The sequence below is a fragment of the Panulirus ornatus genome, chromosome 57, assembly GCF_036320965.1.
Source record: "Panulirus ornatus isolate Po-2019 chromosome 57, ASM3632096v1, whole genome shotgun sequence".
Lineage (NCBI taxonomy): Eukaryota > Metazoa > Arthropoda > Malacostraca > Decapoda > Palinuridae > Panulirus > Panulirus ornatus.
The window spans coordinates 21461322-21474060 of record NC_092280.1 but is presented as its reverse complement, the minus strand read 5'-3'; the positions used below and the strand labels follow the sequence as shown (position 1 = coordinate 21474060).

At 44.2% G+C, this 12739-nt stretch overlaps 2 protein-coding genes across 3 annotated transcripts in view; one reads left to right on the top strand and one right to left on the bottom strand.

Moving 5' to 3' along the window:
• Nagk (N-acetylglucosamine kinase) overlaps nucleotides 1-12739 on the top strand; it is a 90406-nt gene that overhangs the window by 10787 nt on the left and 66880 nt on the right. For both annotated transcript variants that reach the window (XM_071694635.1, XM_071694636.1), the window contains exon 2: nucleotides 3932-4016. In XM_071694635.1, the coding sequence (XP_071550736.1) occupies nucleotides 3932-4016 (85 nt within the window). The remainder of the gene's footprint in view (nucleotides 1-3931; nucleotides 4017-12739) is intronic.
• The window catches only part of alph (protein phosphatase alphabet), a 217465-nt gene that overhangs the window by 145203 nt on the left and 59523 nt on the right, over nucleotides 1-12739 (bottom strand). The gene's annotated exons all lie outside the window — the stretch shown is intronic.

The following is a 12739-nucleotide window of genomic DNA, read 5'->3' as shown; positions in this document are numbered from 1 at the left end:
CTGCAAACCAGTTGTATTTCCTGTGTAAAACTGCACATGAAATGCGCTTGCTGTATTTAATGTGAGGTCCTGCCGAATCACTGCGATGCATTCTAATAAATCAATGCAGCGTCAGCTAGAACGTCTCAAATCTAGCACTGCAAGAATTCATTTTTTCTCTCGAGGAAGAACTTTTGAAATCTAAAAAATATGAAACATTTAACGTACTATGAGTTGACTGTTGTTAGTTAAATGGCTTTCAGTTTTTCACTAAGTAGTCAGTTGATCTTCCTAAACATTAAGAACAAGAAACACATTTAATACGTAACATGGTCTTACGATATACTCTCAGTATTTAATCGGATGAAAATCAGACACCTTGACAGCATGACTGTATAAACAACAAACATTCTTTCCAGCCATTTTCCTTCATACGACTTAGTCGATGACCTGTGTAAAGTGAATTAATTTTTTTTTACCAAAACGCCAAATGGACTGGGAAAGTCCGTTGTCTGGTGTTCATTCATGACCTTGGTATTCCGACGGTCCGACCCCAACGTTAGTTTCTCTGATATCACTGGTGTGATAGGTATTTCTACCCTATGCAAGGTATTTCTACTCTATCTGCATTTCTACCCTATCACCTCTAGGCATTTCTACCCTATCACCGCTAGGTATTTCTACCCTATCTGCATTTCTACCCTATCACCGCTAGGTATTTCTACCCTATCACCGCTAGGCATTTCTACCCTATCACTAAGTACTGACATTAGCAAGTTGAAGCTTTGGGTACTGTCTTACTCGTACAGAGGCTAAAGCTATATATGGTTTTGCTATTAATGTGGAATGTTGGTTCTTGGCTGGAAATGTGATTATTTGCGTTAAAGTGCCAGTTTAGAGGCACCACTCAGATAAACGCAAGTGGACTTTTTATTCTTTACTGCCAACATATTTCATTGGTTTACAAGTCCTCACAAAACAGGAAGGACTTCGAATTAGAGGGAAATTATGGGGTATAAGACCTCTAAGCAACTAGTGACGGAGTAGAGAATCGACTAGTAGCAATAACCTAAAACTGAAGGGATCCACTCGGAGTCCCAGAGTATGACATCCCAAAATTACCGTCCTGCTCACAGCCGAAGACAAAGCTCCACCTATCGCTTGTTCGGATTCTACTGACTATTCGCTGTGTAAAGCATTGTATCACCCAAGAAGTCTTACCTTCCGTTCAGGATTCTAGAACAGCAGAAAGAAGTGGTGGAATCTCTCAGGACTGTTTCAATACCCATTTTCTGTAGGCTTTTACGTGATAGGCTGAGCTTCTGGGTGTCTGCGTGATCAGTCTCTTATTACAAAATTTCCGGACATTAAGATGGAATCGTAGAATGACACTGATCACATGAGGCCGGTGGAGCAATTAAATTATGTGCAAACAAATGCAGTATTTATCGTGGTCTTGTAAAATATAACACTCGAACACTTTGTTCAGTCACCCATGACGCTCGTGCTTCATAACTGAAAAGACAGAAAATCGCGCCAATATATAAACAATTATATAGCTGTAATTGGACAATAAATAGTTTAATAAATCAGCCCAATAATTCGATCACCAGGAACAAAAAACTATTAAATAGTGACGCCTGTATGCTTAAGACGTCGCGTGAAAACATGATAAAACATACGAATGTACATTTTGGGGATACCATATGAATTTCATGAACAAAACAGAAGGAACTAAAATGTACATTATTATATTTCTTAAGTTAATGAATCTGTCTGTAATTGTTCCAATGCCTTACTGATCATGTCTGCACTCAATGAATTACATTAACAAACGGTGTGATACAAAACGCCAAATGAACGGTAGTAACTTATGAAGAATAAAAAGAAAAATGGTTATTTGTAAGTTTAATTAATTCCTACATCTTACTTGATTATCCTCACATATTCCCTTAAAGTCACAGGTTTACCCTCTAAGTCATATTAAGAACCTTAGTATAAATGATAATGGGGAAATAATTTTTTTTCTATCCAAATTCATGTTACTTCGGCGATACCCTCTAACTTGTCCCTCACCATGTTTACAGTTCATCTTCGCAGCCGCGTCTTAACTATCCCTAATTTACTCATTTGAGTTATGGTTTTCTCAGAAAAGCGAAGTTAGACAGATTAGCTACACAAATCAGCTTGTATATATGTTTGTTTCAGTACAAAGGAATGCAAACGGCAACAGACAACAGAGTCCTTTTGAGGCTGTTCGTCATACTGGAAGAGGTAAAAACAAGAAAAAACATACATGACAGGGAAATATACCCGTGAACTAATTATCTGTTGCTAAGAAGGCGTAAATAATGTCAGTCGTAGACTAGAAGCCAAGTACATGGCAAGTCTACTCACAGACGTATCTATTTTAATCAGTTAATAATGCCATGTGTCGTGGTGCAGAAGAGCAGCACTCTGCCTCATTCTTAGTACATTTGTCCAGAAATCAAACAGATCTAGCTTTAACTTACTACTTTGATAATTAAGAATAACTGTATTAAATAACTTCTTAGCCCTCCTTTTGTCAAAGCTAAATAGTCCAAAGACGTGTAGCTGGCTTTCAAAGATTTTGTTTCATAGTTGCAATCATCTTGGTAGCTCGTTGCTGTACTCTACATCATCTTAAGTCCTTTTTTTAAACACGGAGACAAAAACAGAAAACGTGGGGAGGAGTCACCAGTGACGTATAGTTATGATTAGGTGCACAGACCTAAATTCGAATGCACTAGTCCTATTAATTAATCCTAGAATTTTGGAGTCCTTGATTGGACTTATAACATGGCTTTCGATCGCTAAAAATGATTACACTTAAGTCTTTCTCTTCATTTACCTACATGATTAAGGTGCCAGTCCCACAATATTGGTAGATGGCAAAGGTCCGGATGAAAGATCATTGTGGCACCTTAACAATACCCCTCAATCATCTACCACTTTATTATAATAGCATGTTGCAAAATAAAATGATCTGCGTAAATCATCCGTAAGTACCCATGAATTTATCAACGACTTGTAGACCGATTCTTTTTTCCTCAACTTACTTAAACACCTTTGCCATACTGACCATATACTGCTGGCTCGGCTTGCGATCAGGTCAATTCGAAGACGAGGCATCTTGAGCTCGGGCGATAAAAGGCAGCAAAGCTGGTATTTGGTAACATTCACCCTCGCAAATTGTAAAATCCAGAACGTTCGGTGTGATGTAATGACGGGAAGACAAGAGTGAAGGGGTGAGGGAGAGGGGGGAATAAAGGAAGGGGGGATAATTAAGGGGTCCGAAATCAAAATTAGCATCGAGGTCCGAGATGTTCCTGCCAGGCCCCCTAGATCAGCGGCGTTTGTGTGTCAAGGATCGTGGTTGGTGGCTGCCTCAGGCGCTACAGTTTGTTGTGTTCGCCTAAATTTCCTAATGTGTCACTCTCACGCATATATATATATATATATATATATATATATATATATATATATATATATATATATATATATATATATATATATATATATATTGCTCGTAAGTAACAGTTCATGAAAGGCTGACTCCCACTGTCACAGTTAGTTCATAAGATGCCAAGTGGAGGAAACAGAAGGTAGAGAACACTTTCTTTTCTGTAAGTAATATAAGGTATGTACTGTTGAAGCCTACATAAAACATTTTGGTTAGGGTGTATTAGATTTTACCGTTTAAATTAGATATTGGTAGACTGGACGTATGTTGGGCATGTGTGACTTAACACTCCTAAGTGAGCATGTGTAAAACGTAATAAGGAATGTAAGTTAATAATAAAAGGCCAAAAGAACACTGGTCATTTGTGTTGTTAAGGATGTGACTGAGAGAGTAAAGGCCTTATGCACCAACTGTTCTCATGGGGGGAGGGATGTGTCAGGGTCTATCTAACCTTGTTCTTCCCCGCAGGGGTGGCACCCACTCCTGGATCGTGCTGATGGACGGCAATGGCGAAAAGATCGCCGAGCTGGAGGGCCCCGCCACTAATTTTTGGGTAAGTCCAACTTTCTCCCTAACCTGACGTCGCTGTCTGTACCTTCGCATGTTGTTGTTGTTGCAAGGATAGCATGATTTTTTGTTTTGTTTTTGTTTTTTGTACTTGACCAAGGCAACCATGAAACAACAGGGTGGTGGTAATGTTGGCCGAGGTGGAGAGCCTGTAAGAGGGTTATGTCCACTCTGGTGATAAATGGAGGCCAGATGGGCGCCGTGTTATCCACATGATAAATAATTCTGTGTATATGTCATTCTTCCTCTCATAATGATACAAACTGTAGATAGAATCTTCGGATGTATTACGAAAACTACTGTGTTTACGTTTGGTTTTCGCAATATAGTCTATTCGAAGTAGGATCTTGCGAGTTTTAGGGTCGAAACCAAGAAATGGTTTCGACATTCCTATTTGTACAAGGTTCAGAATGTCATCCCGTCACATTGTATAATTGATAATATCTCGGTCAATCAAAAGCACAATGTATAATGGATGTCTCGTTGGCCAACCAAAGACACAATGTATAATTGATATCTCGTTGGCCAATCAAAAGCCAAGTCAATGATCGGGCGATCAGTTGTTTCAGCAAAGCGTACCGAACGAAACCCTCAACACAATAGGTAAATGTGACCTTCACCCATATTGTAGTTGAAAGTACGTAGCTCGTATAGGGAGAAAGGAAACAAAGGGTCAGGTTGTAGTGGTGTGACCAAGGAAGTGGTTGACGACCCAGGCTATGCTGGTGGCCGGCGTGCGGGAGGTAGTGATGGTGTACACCTCGTCAAGATTCCCCGAGTGTCGGTGTCGTGCGTGTGATTCTTGTATCCAGTCAAGATCCCAACGTCGTGTGCGACATCACTTTGCTATTCTATAATCCTAGCGTCTTCTGGCTTGATTTTGATTCTCAGTGTCATGAACATTGAATATTCCTTCACCTTGATTCGTTCGTTGGGATTCCAAGTTGTTTTATTCGTCGTGTTGTCCTCATATGTGTGTGGGAGCTGCCCGGCCAATGGTGGTGATCTGCGTCAGCTGCTGCAAGGCTTGGTGGACCGGCAGCAAACAACTGTGTTTCGAGAGATGAAGAGTCTCCACAGTCTCTTGGATCTGTGTTTACCTTCTTTCTTGTGGACTGTATTGGTGATGGTGGTCTCTTGTACTGTGCCTTGCCACTCAGTCCTCCCCATACCCTATGCACTACTCCAGGAGACTACATGTTCTCTGGATTCGTATCTCTGAGTGACGTTCAGCGACTACGGGTTCAGAAGACGCGCCTTCCTGACCTACTTCTCCTTAATGCCTCTCCTTTCCCCACGTCCTACAACATTACTGTTATTTTCCTGCCTGTAGTATCCATGGCCTCCAGACAACACTGAGAGAAACTCGTGTCAATACTACTTCACATGAGCTCTCTCCCTCTCGTAGCTGAATTATACAGCACTCCGTCTAGTCTCGTGAGTCGTCATCGCAATAGTCTTGGTGTAGGTAAACAAACGCGTCTCTTTGGAATGATTCCTGTTGATGATATCCACTTGCCGCTACTTCTGGTGCTGTTCCTGCGTCATGTATTATGACTCCTGCACTTCCGTCAGACTGTTCCTGCGTCATGATCCGTATGACTTCTGTTATGTTTCGCGTCATGACTGACACGTTCTTTGTTGTGATTCTTGGTAGGTTTGTACGAGTAACGTAAACGGTGACGTGTTCCCTACCGTGTGAGGTGGTTCCCCTGCATGTGTCACAGTTCCTGCAAGGTCCGTTTTGATTTCTGTGCTTGTTACGCGTATGATCAAGGTGACGTTGTAACACTTCCGTTCCTTTGTCATAGTTACATGACAAGATCCTCGTGCTGTATGTGGCGTCGTGACTGGTGGCCCGTGACTCCTGCGGCTTCTTCCAGAACACTCCTGAAGCTTATTCTACCACTCCCGAGGAGTTCTTCCATTTACTGTTGACTCCTGTTCCAGGGCCTTCCGAGGCTTCTGCCAGAACTCTGGAGACTTAGTCCATGACTCCAAAGTCTTTTTCCATGAATCCTTAGCCATGGTCCAAGGCTCCTAAGGCATATTCCAAGACTTCTGAGGCTTGCTCCAAATCTTGAAGCTTATTCCAGGACCCACGACTTCAGGAATCCTGAGGCTTGGTCCAAGATTTTAAGGGTATATTCCAGAATTCCTGAGGCTTACTGAAGTCCTTTACGCTAATTCTAGGACCCTTGAAGCTTACTCCAGTACTCCCGCGGCCTCTTCCATTAAACCTGAAGCGTATTTTAGGGCTTCCGGGCCCTGAGCCAAGACTCCTGAAGCCCGTATTAGGTGTCAAGCTTGCTCCAGGATTCATGAAATATGGTTTGTGACTCATGACTCAAGTTCAAAGACCTTTGAAGCTTCTTCCAGAGTCCAGAGGCATGTTTCAAGACTCCTGAAGCATAGCCCACGACTTCTAAAGCATGGTCCAGGTCTCCTGAGGCATAGACAAGAACTCCAGGTCACCTAAGGCATGTTTCAGAACTCTTGGGACACGTTCTAAAACTCCCGAGGCATGTTCCATGGCTCCTGAGTCATCTTCCTGGACCATGAACCTTGTTCCAGAACTCCAAAGGCATGATCCGTGACTCCTGAGGCACAGTCCATGGCTCTTGAAGCTTATTTCAGGACTCGTAAGACTTGTTCAAGAACTTCTAAGACATATTCTAGGACTACTGAACATGTTCCAGGACTACTGAACATGTTCAAAGACTATTGAACATGCACCGGAATTCTGACCTTGACCTAAGAACACCACATATAACAAAGAAGTCGACAATAATTAGAAAACTGTACCATCTTCGTCAGATGTCCTGAAATTCCAAGGGTTTCTCCTTCAGTGTATTGCGCGGGTAATCACTTACACTTGTGTTGCACGAGTTTACACCTCAGCTTGTGTTGCATCCTTCATACAAAGGAATGAATGGTATTATTGCCGGGTCCAGTACAGGTATTGCATGGTATCAGGTGAAGGTTTCAACTCCGTAAGGCTGGATCTTCTTACATTTACAGCAGTAACCAGCCGCTCTCGCAACTGTTGACGTGAGGGAGGATTCGTGTTTTAGAGCGCCATTACGATGAAGCTGGCGTACGTTATTACAGGAGGCCAGTCAACGAATGACCTTTTCTCGTAAAAGACCAAGATATGCAGAGTGTATTTACTATTATCGACAGTGTATGTCTCTAAACCTACACACACACACACACACACAAACATCTTCAACAGGGTTTAGGTGACCAAGATCGGGCAGCTGGACTGTTGTTCTTCTTGATCTACGTAAATGACGCACCAGAAGCACTGTATTCGTACCGACCCCTAACGTGTTTGCGGACGCCAAGGTCACGAGGGGAAATTAAGAAGCCACGGGGAGTGATTCAACTTACAACATTACTAAGACCAACTCCAGTGTTAGTCCGATACCTGGCTGACGAAAGTCAACCCTAGTAAATGTAACAGAACGAAGACGGGGAGCAGTGTGAGAAGACTTCAGTATGATAGTCATCGAACAGGAAATAATCAGCAGAAATGTGTGCGTTATAGAGACTTGGAAGTTGACATCCTTCTCACCCAGCTGCCAGACCCACATCAGGAGAGTAGTAATACAAGAGACGAACTATATCAGCTAACAAATATCTAGAAAAAAACATTTGGATTAAGAAATGTTCGGCAAGCTAGTCACATCCTGTGTTAGGCCAAAAGTAGGATTTGCTTCATGAGTTTGGTCACTGCACTTGAAGAGGCACAAAGAACTAATAGAGAAGGTCCTGAAGAGGGCTAGAAGGATGATGCCAGCATTAAGAAAGCCGAGTTAACTGAGAAAGGATAGAGAAAAGAGTGAGGGGTAACCTCATCACAACCTTTCTTTTTTAAATCCAGTTTGATGATGTAAACAGTAAACATTCTTTGAGACAAGCTGCAAAAAAAAACAACCAAAAGCCAAAACAGGAAATTAAAGAAACTAGTTAGAAAGAATGTAATAATGAAGCACTTTGTAGTCTATGAACAGTGGTGAATGGATTGAAGTTAACGAGAAATCCATAAATTCAGAGAACATATAGAAGTTCAGAAAGTGGTGTGGTAATCGGGATAGTTCGAGATAGGGGAACCAAAAGCATAAGGCTCCCTCCTCGTACAGTAACAGGTAATCAAACATCTGGCATACGGTTGGCGCATAGGGTGTGTGTGTGTGTGTGTGTGTGTGTGTGTGCAGGTTAAGAGAAGGGGCAACACGTGTAAGCAAAAACACACACACACACACACATACTGTAATCACAGCCAATTCTAATCGCTCATCCTCCCCTCGGGGCAGGTCGATATATGGGTCCCAGGTGTGTGTATGTATTCACACAAAGGAGTAAAGACATGGTACACATATACAAGTTGGAGACAGGTCTGCATGAGTGATAAACTCTTCCCAAAACACCAAAATACCAATAAAACTAATCATACACAGACATAATCATTGGCAGTCGAGACTCCCACCGCATGGGGTTCCAACCGGAGTAAAATCACGTAGAAGGTTTTATCATCGGAGTAAAATCTTTTTTATCAATGAACTATCATGCCATCACAGAACCTTTCCCATGAACACGAAATTCCAACATGAAAGCACTTAAGAGAAATATCTTAGAACATCATATCAGGATTTTATGATATAATATTCAATCAACCTAAGAATAAATTAACTGATAATATAACTTTCTACTTATTATTATTAACATATATCATAAGATCTATATTGAAATATATAAAATGACGCAATTTTGGGTTTCGAGATATTCTAGATCACAGTCAAAATGACTACGAAGAGGCCAGGGCAGATTACGTGTATACTGGCACCAATGGGGGAACACGAGTATAAATCAGCTTAAACATCCAACACCGGAACTATTAATTTAAGGTGCATCCGATAACTATTATCCTGGACGATCAATAGGTATGTAGGGGCTAACACACATAACATCAAATAGCAATTGGAGTTTTCAATGTTGGGTGCGATGTCTAATGGGCATAATTAAATAATTAATTAGGTGATCTGTTTATGTGGGAGATCTTAAGAGTAAACAGAACTCTTTTCAAGGCACTTCCCTGACACAGTCGGTAAAGCTGCGTTGGGCGAGGGAAAAAAAAAAAAACTACCAAAAAAAGCTACTCCCAATGATAAAGCGTCACTAAAGATGACTTAAATCAGGTGTGACCTCAAGAAGGCGGAGCCCGGTAACACCAATATATATATATATATATATATACATAAAACATTCAGAAATAAAGGTCAGTGGGGAACCAGAGCAAGCAAGAGTTGTCCTCGTACTTTTGGTTTGTTATGAGTGTCAGAGTTCAAAGAGGACTAATAGTAGACTTGGGAACACAAGCAGACAGTCTGTCAAAAGACTCGTCCTCAGTGCTGAAACTCTAACGATGAGTGAGCGAACATTTCAGCCAGCCACTTACTTTCCACCAGAATATCTAAGATGGAAGCTACTTGTGAGTACCACCTGTTATTTTTATACTGGTCTAAGCAGTTTGGCACCGAATGCCACATCTAGCAAATGGACCTCAGACATGCTGGCATAAGTTTTGAGAATCGAAACGGTTTGAAAATAATAGGAAATTAGTGGAACTTAAAAGATTATTCACTGCTAATTGCTTTCGTTTTAATCACCCAAGAATATATATATATATATATATATATATATATATATATATATATATATATATATATATATATATATATATATATGTGTGTGTGTGTGTGTGTGTGTGTGTGTGTGTGTGTGTGTGTGTGTATACAATCTAAACAGAAGTGTGGGTCCGTTTCGGTAGTAATTCACGGCGAGGGTGGAGGTACTGGCGGGTAGTAGCCGGGCGTCCCTGCACTGCCCCACCTGGGACGCTGTTGCTGATTTCACTCACAGGGAAAGTGATTTGTCCAGTTGGTGCCGTGAGTAGCGGGCCCCGCTGCCAGAGCAGCAGCAGTACTAACTCGTAATTATACACGTACGCCCGGCCACGTAGCAGTTAGGGCGGTTCTGGGTGCTGGGCGGTGAAGGTAACTGAACATATGGCAGGAAAAGAACAGCCGGGCAATATTGCATCTTGTTGCCTTAACGAAGGCCGCCTGACCTGTCGCTGCGACATTGACCCACAACATGAACTAAATTCTACCAGTTGAGAGGCTCGCCGCCTGAGCGTGTACGGCATTTGGTCCTACCCGCAGTTTCTCAAGGTCGGTGTTGGGATAGGCTTCACGCCGCCTCTCATCTTGCTAATTCACCTAATTGTCGTCGGCCCGTTATTTAGTCTTGAATGTCATACGTTCTCCCCACTAGACTGTGTCTGCTCTCTGGTATAACCTGGAATTCAATGAAAAATAACGCTCTCAGCGCTGTGTTCTTCAGTTATCATTCGGCCACTGCTCCTGTGAGATGTCAGCATGTATCCCGGGCCTCTCATACATGCGTCACCTGCCTGGTTACTGCATCTCACAGTGTCTGTGGACATAAGCTTCACAAGGACTGACCTCTATATACCCTGGCCTTGAACTGCGAGGCTGCCAAATTTTCTTTTCTTTCTCTCTTTTGACCCAGGTTGTTTCTTTTACTTTTCTTTCTGCCTTACCCACACGCGGGCTGCTGGCATTTAGTTCACAAAATATACAAACTCTCCATCTCGCACATCAGACTTGAAATTACGAAATTCACTTGACTCTCGTTCGTAAATCTAGGTTTCCCTGTGGTGTGTGCTAAGCACTGGCCTGGTATTTTGGCAAAACTATTTCATAAGTACATGTAATTACTTTCCCCCAACTCTACACCTCTGAGAGTCAGGGCTACCAATATTTATGGAGTTTAATCCATGTATTTTTCAATACATTATTTTACCTTACATCCGACATAGTATGCAGTGTGGGGCCCCCTGTGTAGTATGTAGTGTGGTGCCCCCTGTGTAGTATGCAGTGTGGGGCCCCCTGTGTAGTATGTAGTGTGGGGCGCCCCTGTGTAGTATGTAGTGTGGTGCCCCCTGTGTAGTATGTAGTGTGGTGCCCCCTGTGTAGTATGCAGTGTGGGGCCCCCTGTGTAGTATGTAGTGTGGTGCCCCCTGTGTAGTATGCAGTGTGGGGCCCCCTGTGTAGTATGTAGTGTGGTGCCCCCTGTGTAGTATGCAGTGTGGGGCCCCCTGTGTAGTATGCAGTGTGGGGCCCCCTGTGTAGTATGTAGTGTGGTGCCCCCTGTGTAGTATGTAGTGTGGTGCCCCCTGTGTAGTATGTAGTGTGGTGCCCCCTGTGTAGTATGTAGTGTGGTGCCCCCTGTGTAGTATGTAGTGTGGGGCGCCCCTGTGTAGTATGTAGTGTGGTGCCCCCTGTGTAGTATGTAGTGTGGTGCCCCCTGTGTAGTATGTAGTGTGGTGCCCCCTGTGTAGTATGTAGTGTGGTGCCCCCTGTGTAGTATGTAGTGTGGTGCCCCCTGTGTAGTATGTAGTGTGGTGCCCCCTGTGTAGTATGTAGTGTGGGGCGCCCCTGTGTAGTATGCAGTGTGGGGCCCCCTGTGTAGTATGCAGTGTGGGGCCCCCTGTGTAGTATGCAGTGTGGGGCCCCCTGTGTAGTATGTAGTGTGGGGCGCCCCTGTGTAGTATGCAGTGTGGGGCGCCCCTGTGTAGTATGCAGTGTGGGGCCCCCTGTGTAGTATGCAGTGTGGGGCCCCCTGTGTAGTATGCAGTGTGGGGCCCCCTGTGTAGTATGTAGTGTGGTGCCCCCTGTGTAGTATGCAGTGTGGGGCCCCCTGTGTAGTATGCAGTGTGGGGTCCCCTGTGTAGTATGTAGTGTGGTGCCCCCTGTGTAGTATGTAGTGTGGGGCGCCCCTGTGTAGTATGTAGTGTGGGGCGCCCCTGTGTAGTATGTAGTGTGGGGCGCCCCTGTGTAGTATGCAGTGTGGGGCCCCCTGTGTAGTATGCAGTGTGGGGCCCCCTGTGTAGTATGCAGTGTGGGGCCCCCTGTGTAGTATGTAGTGTGGGGCCCCCTGTGTAGTATGCAGTGTGGGGCCCCCTGTGTAGTATGTAGTGTGGGGCGCCCCTGTGTAGTATGCAGTGTGGGGCCCCCTGTGTAGTATGTAGTGTGGTGCCCCCTGTGTAGTATGTAGTGTGGTGCCCCCTGTGTAGTATGTAGTGTGGGGCGCCCCTGTGTAGTATGTAGTGTGGTGCCCCCTGTGTAGTATGTAGTGTGGGGCGCCCCTGTGTAGTATGTAGTGTGGTGCCCCCTGTGTAGTATGTAGTGTGGTGCCCCCTGTGTAGTATGTAGTGTGGTGCCCCCTGTGTAGTATGCAGTGTGGGGCCCCCTGTGTAGTATGTAGTGTGGGGCGCCCCTGTGTAGTATGCAGTGTGGGGCCCCCTGTGTAGTATGCAGTGTGGGGCGCCCCTGTGTAGTATGCAGTGTGGGGCCCCCTGTGTAGTATGCAGTGTGGGGCCCCCTGTGTAGTATGCAGTGTGGGGCCCCCTGTGTAGTATGTAGTGTGGTGCCCCCTGTGTAGTATGCAGTGTGGGGCCCCCTGTGTAGTATGCAGTGTGGGGCCCCCTGTGTAGTATGCAGTGTGGGGCCCCCTGTGTAGTATGTAGTGTGGTGCCCCCTGTGTAGTATGCAGTGTGGGGCGCCCCTGTGTAGTATGTAGTGTGGTGCCCCCTGTGTAGTATGTAGTGTGGTGCCCCCT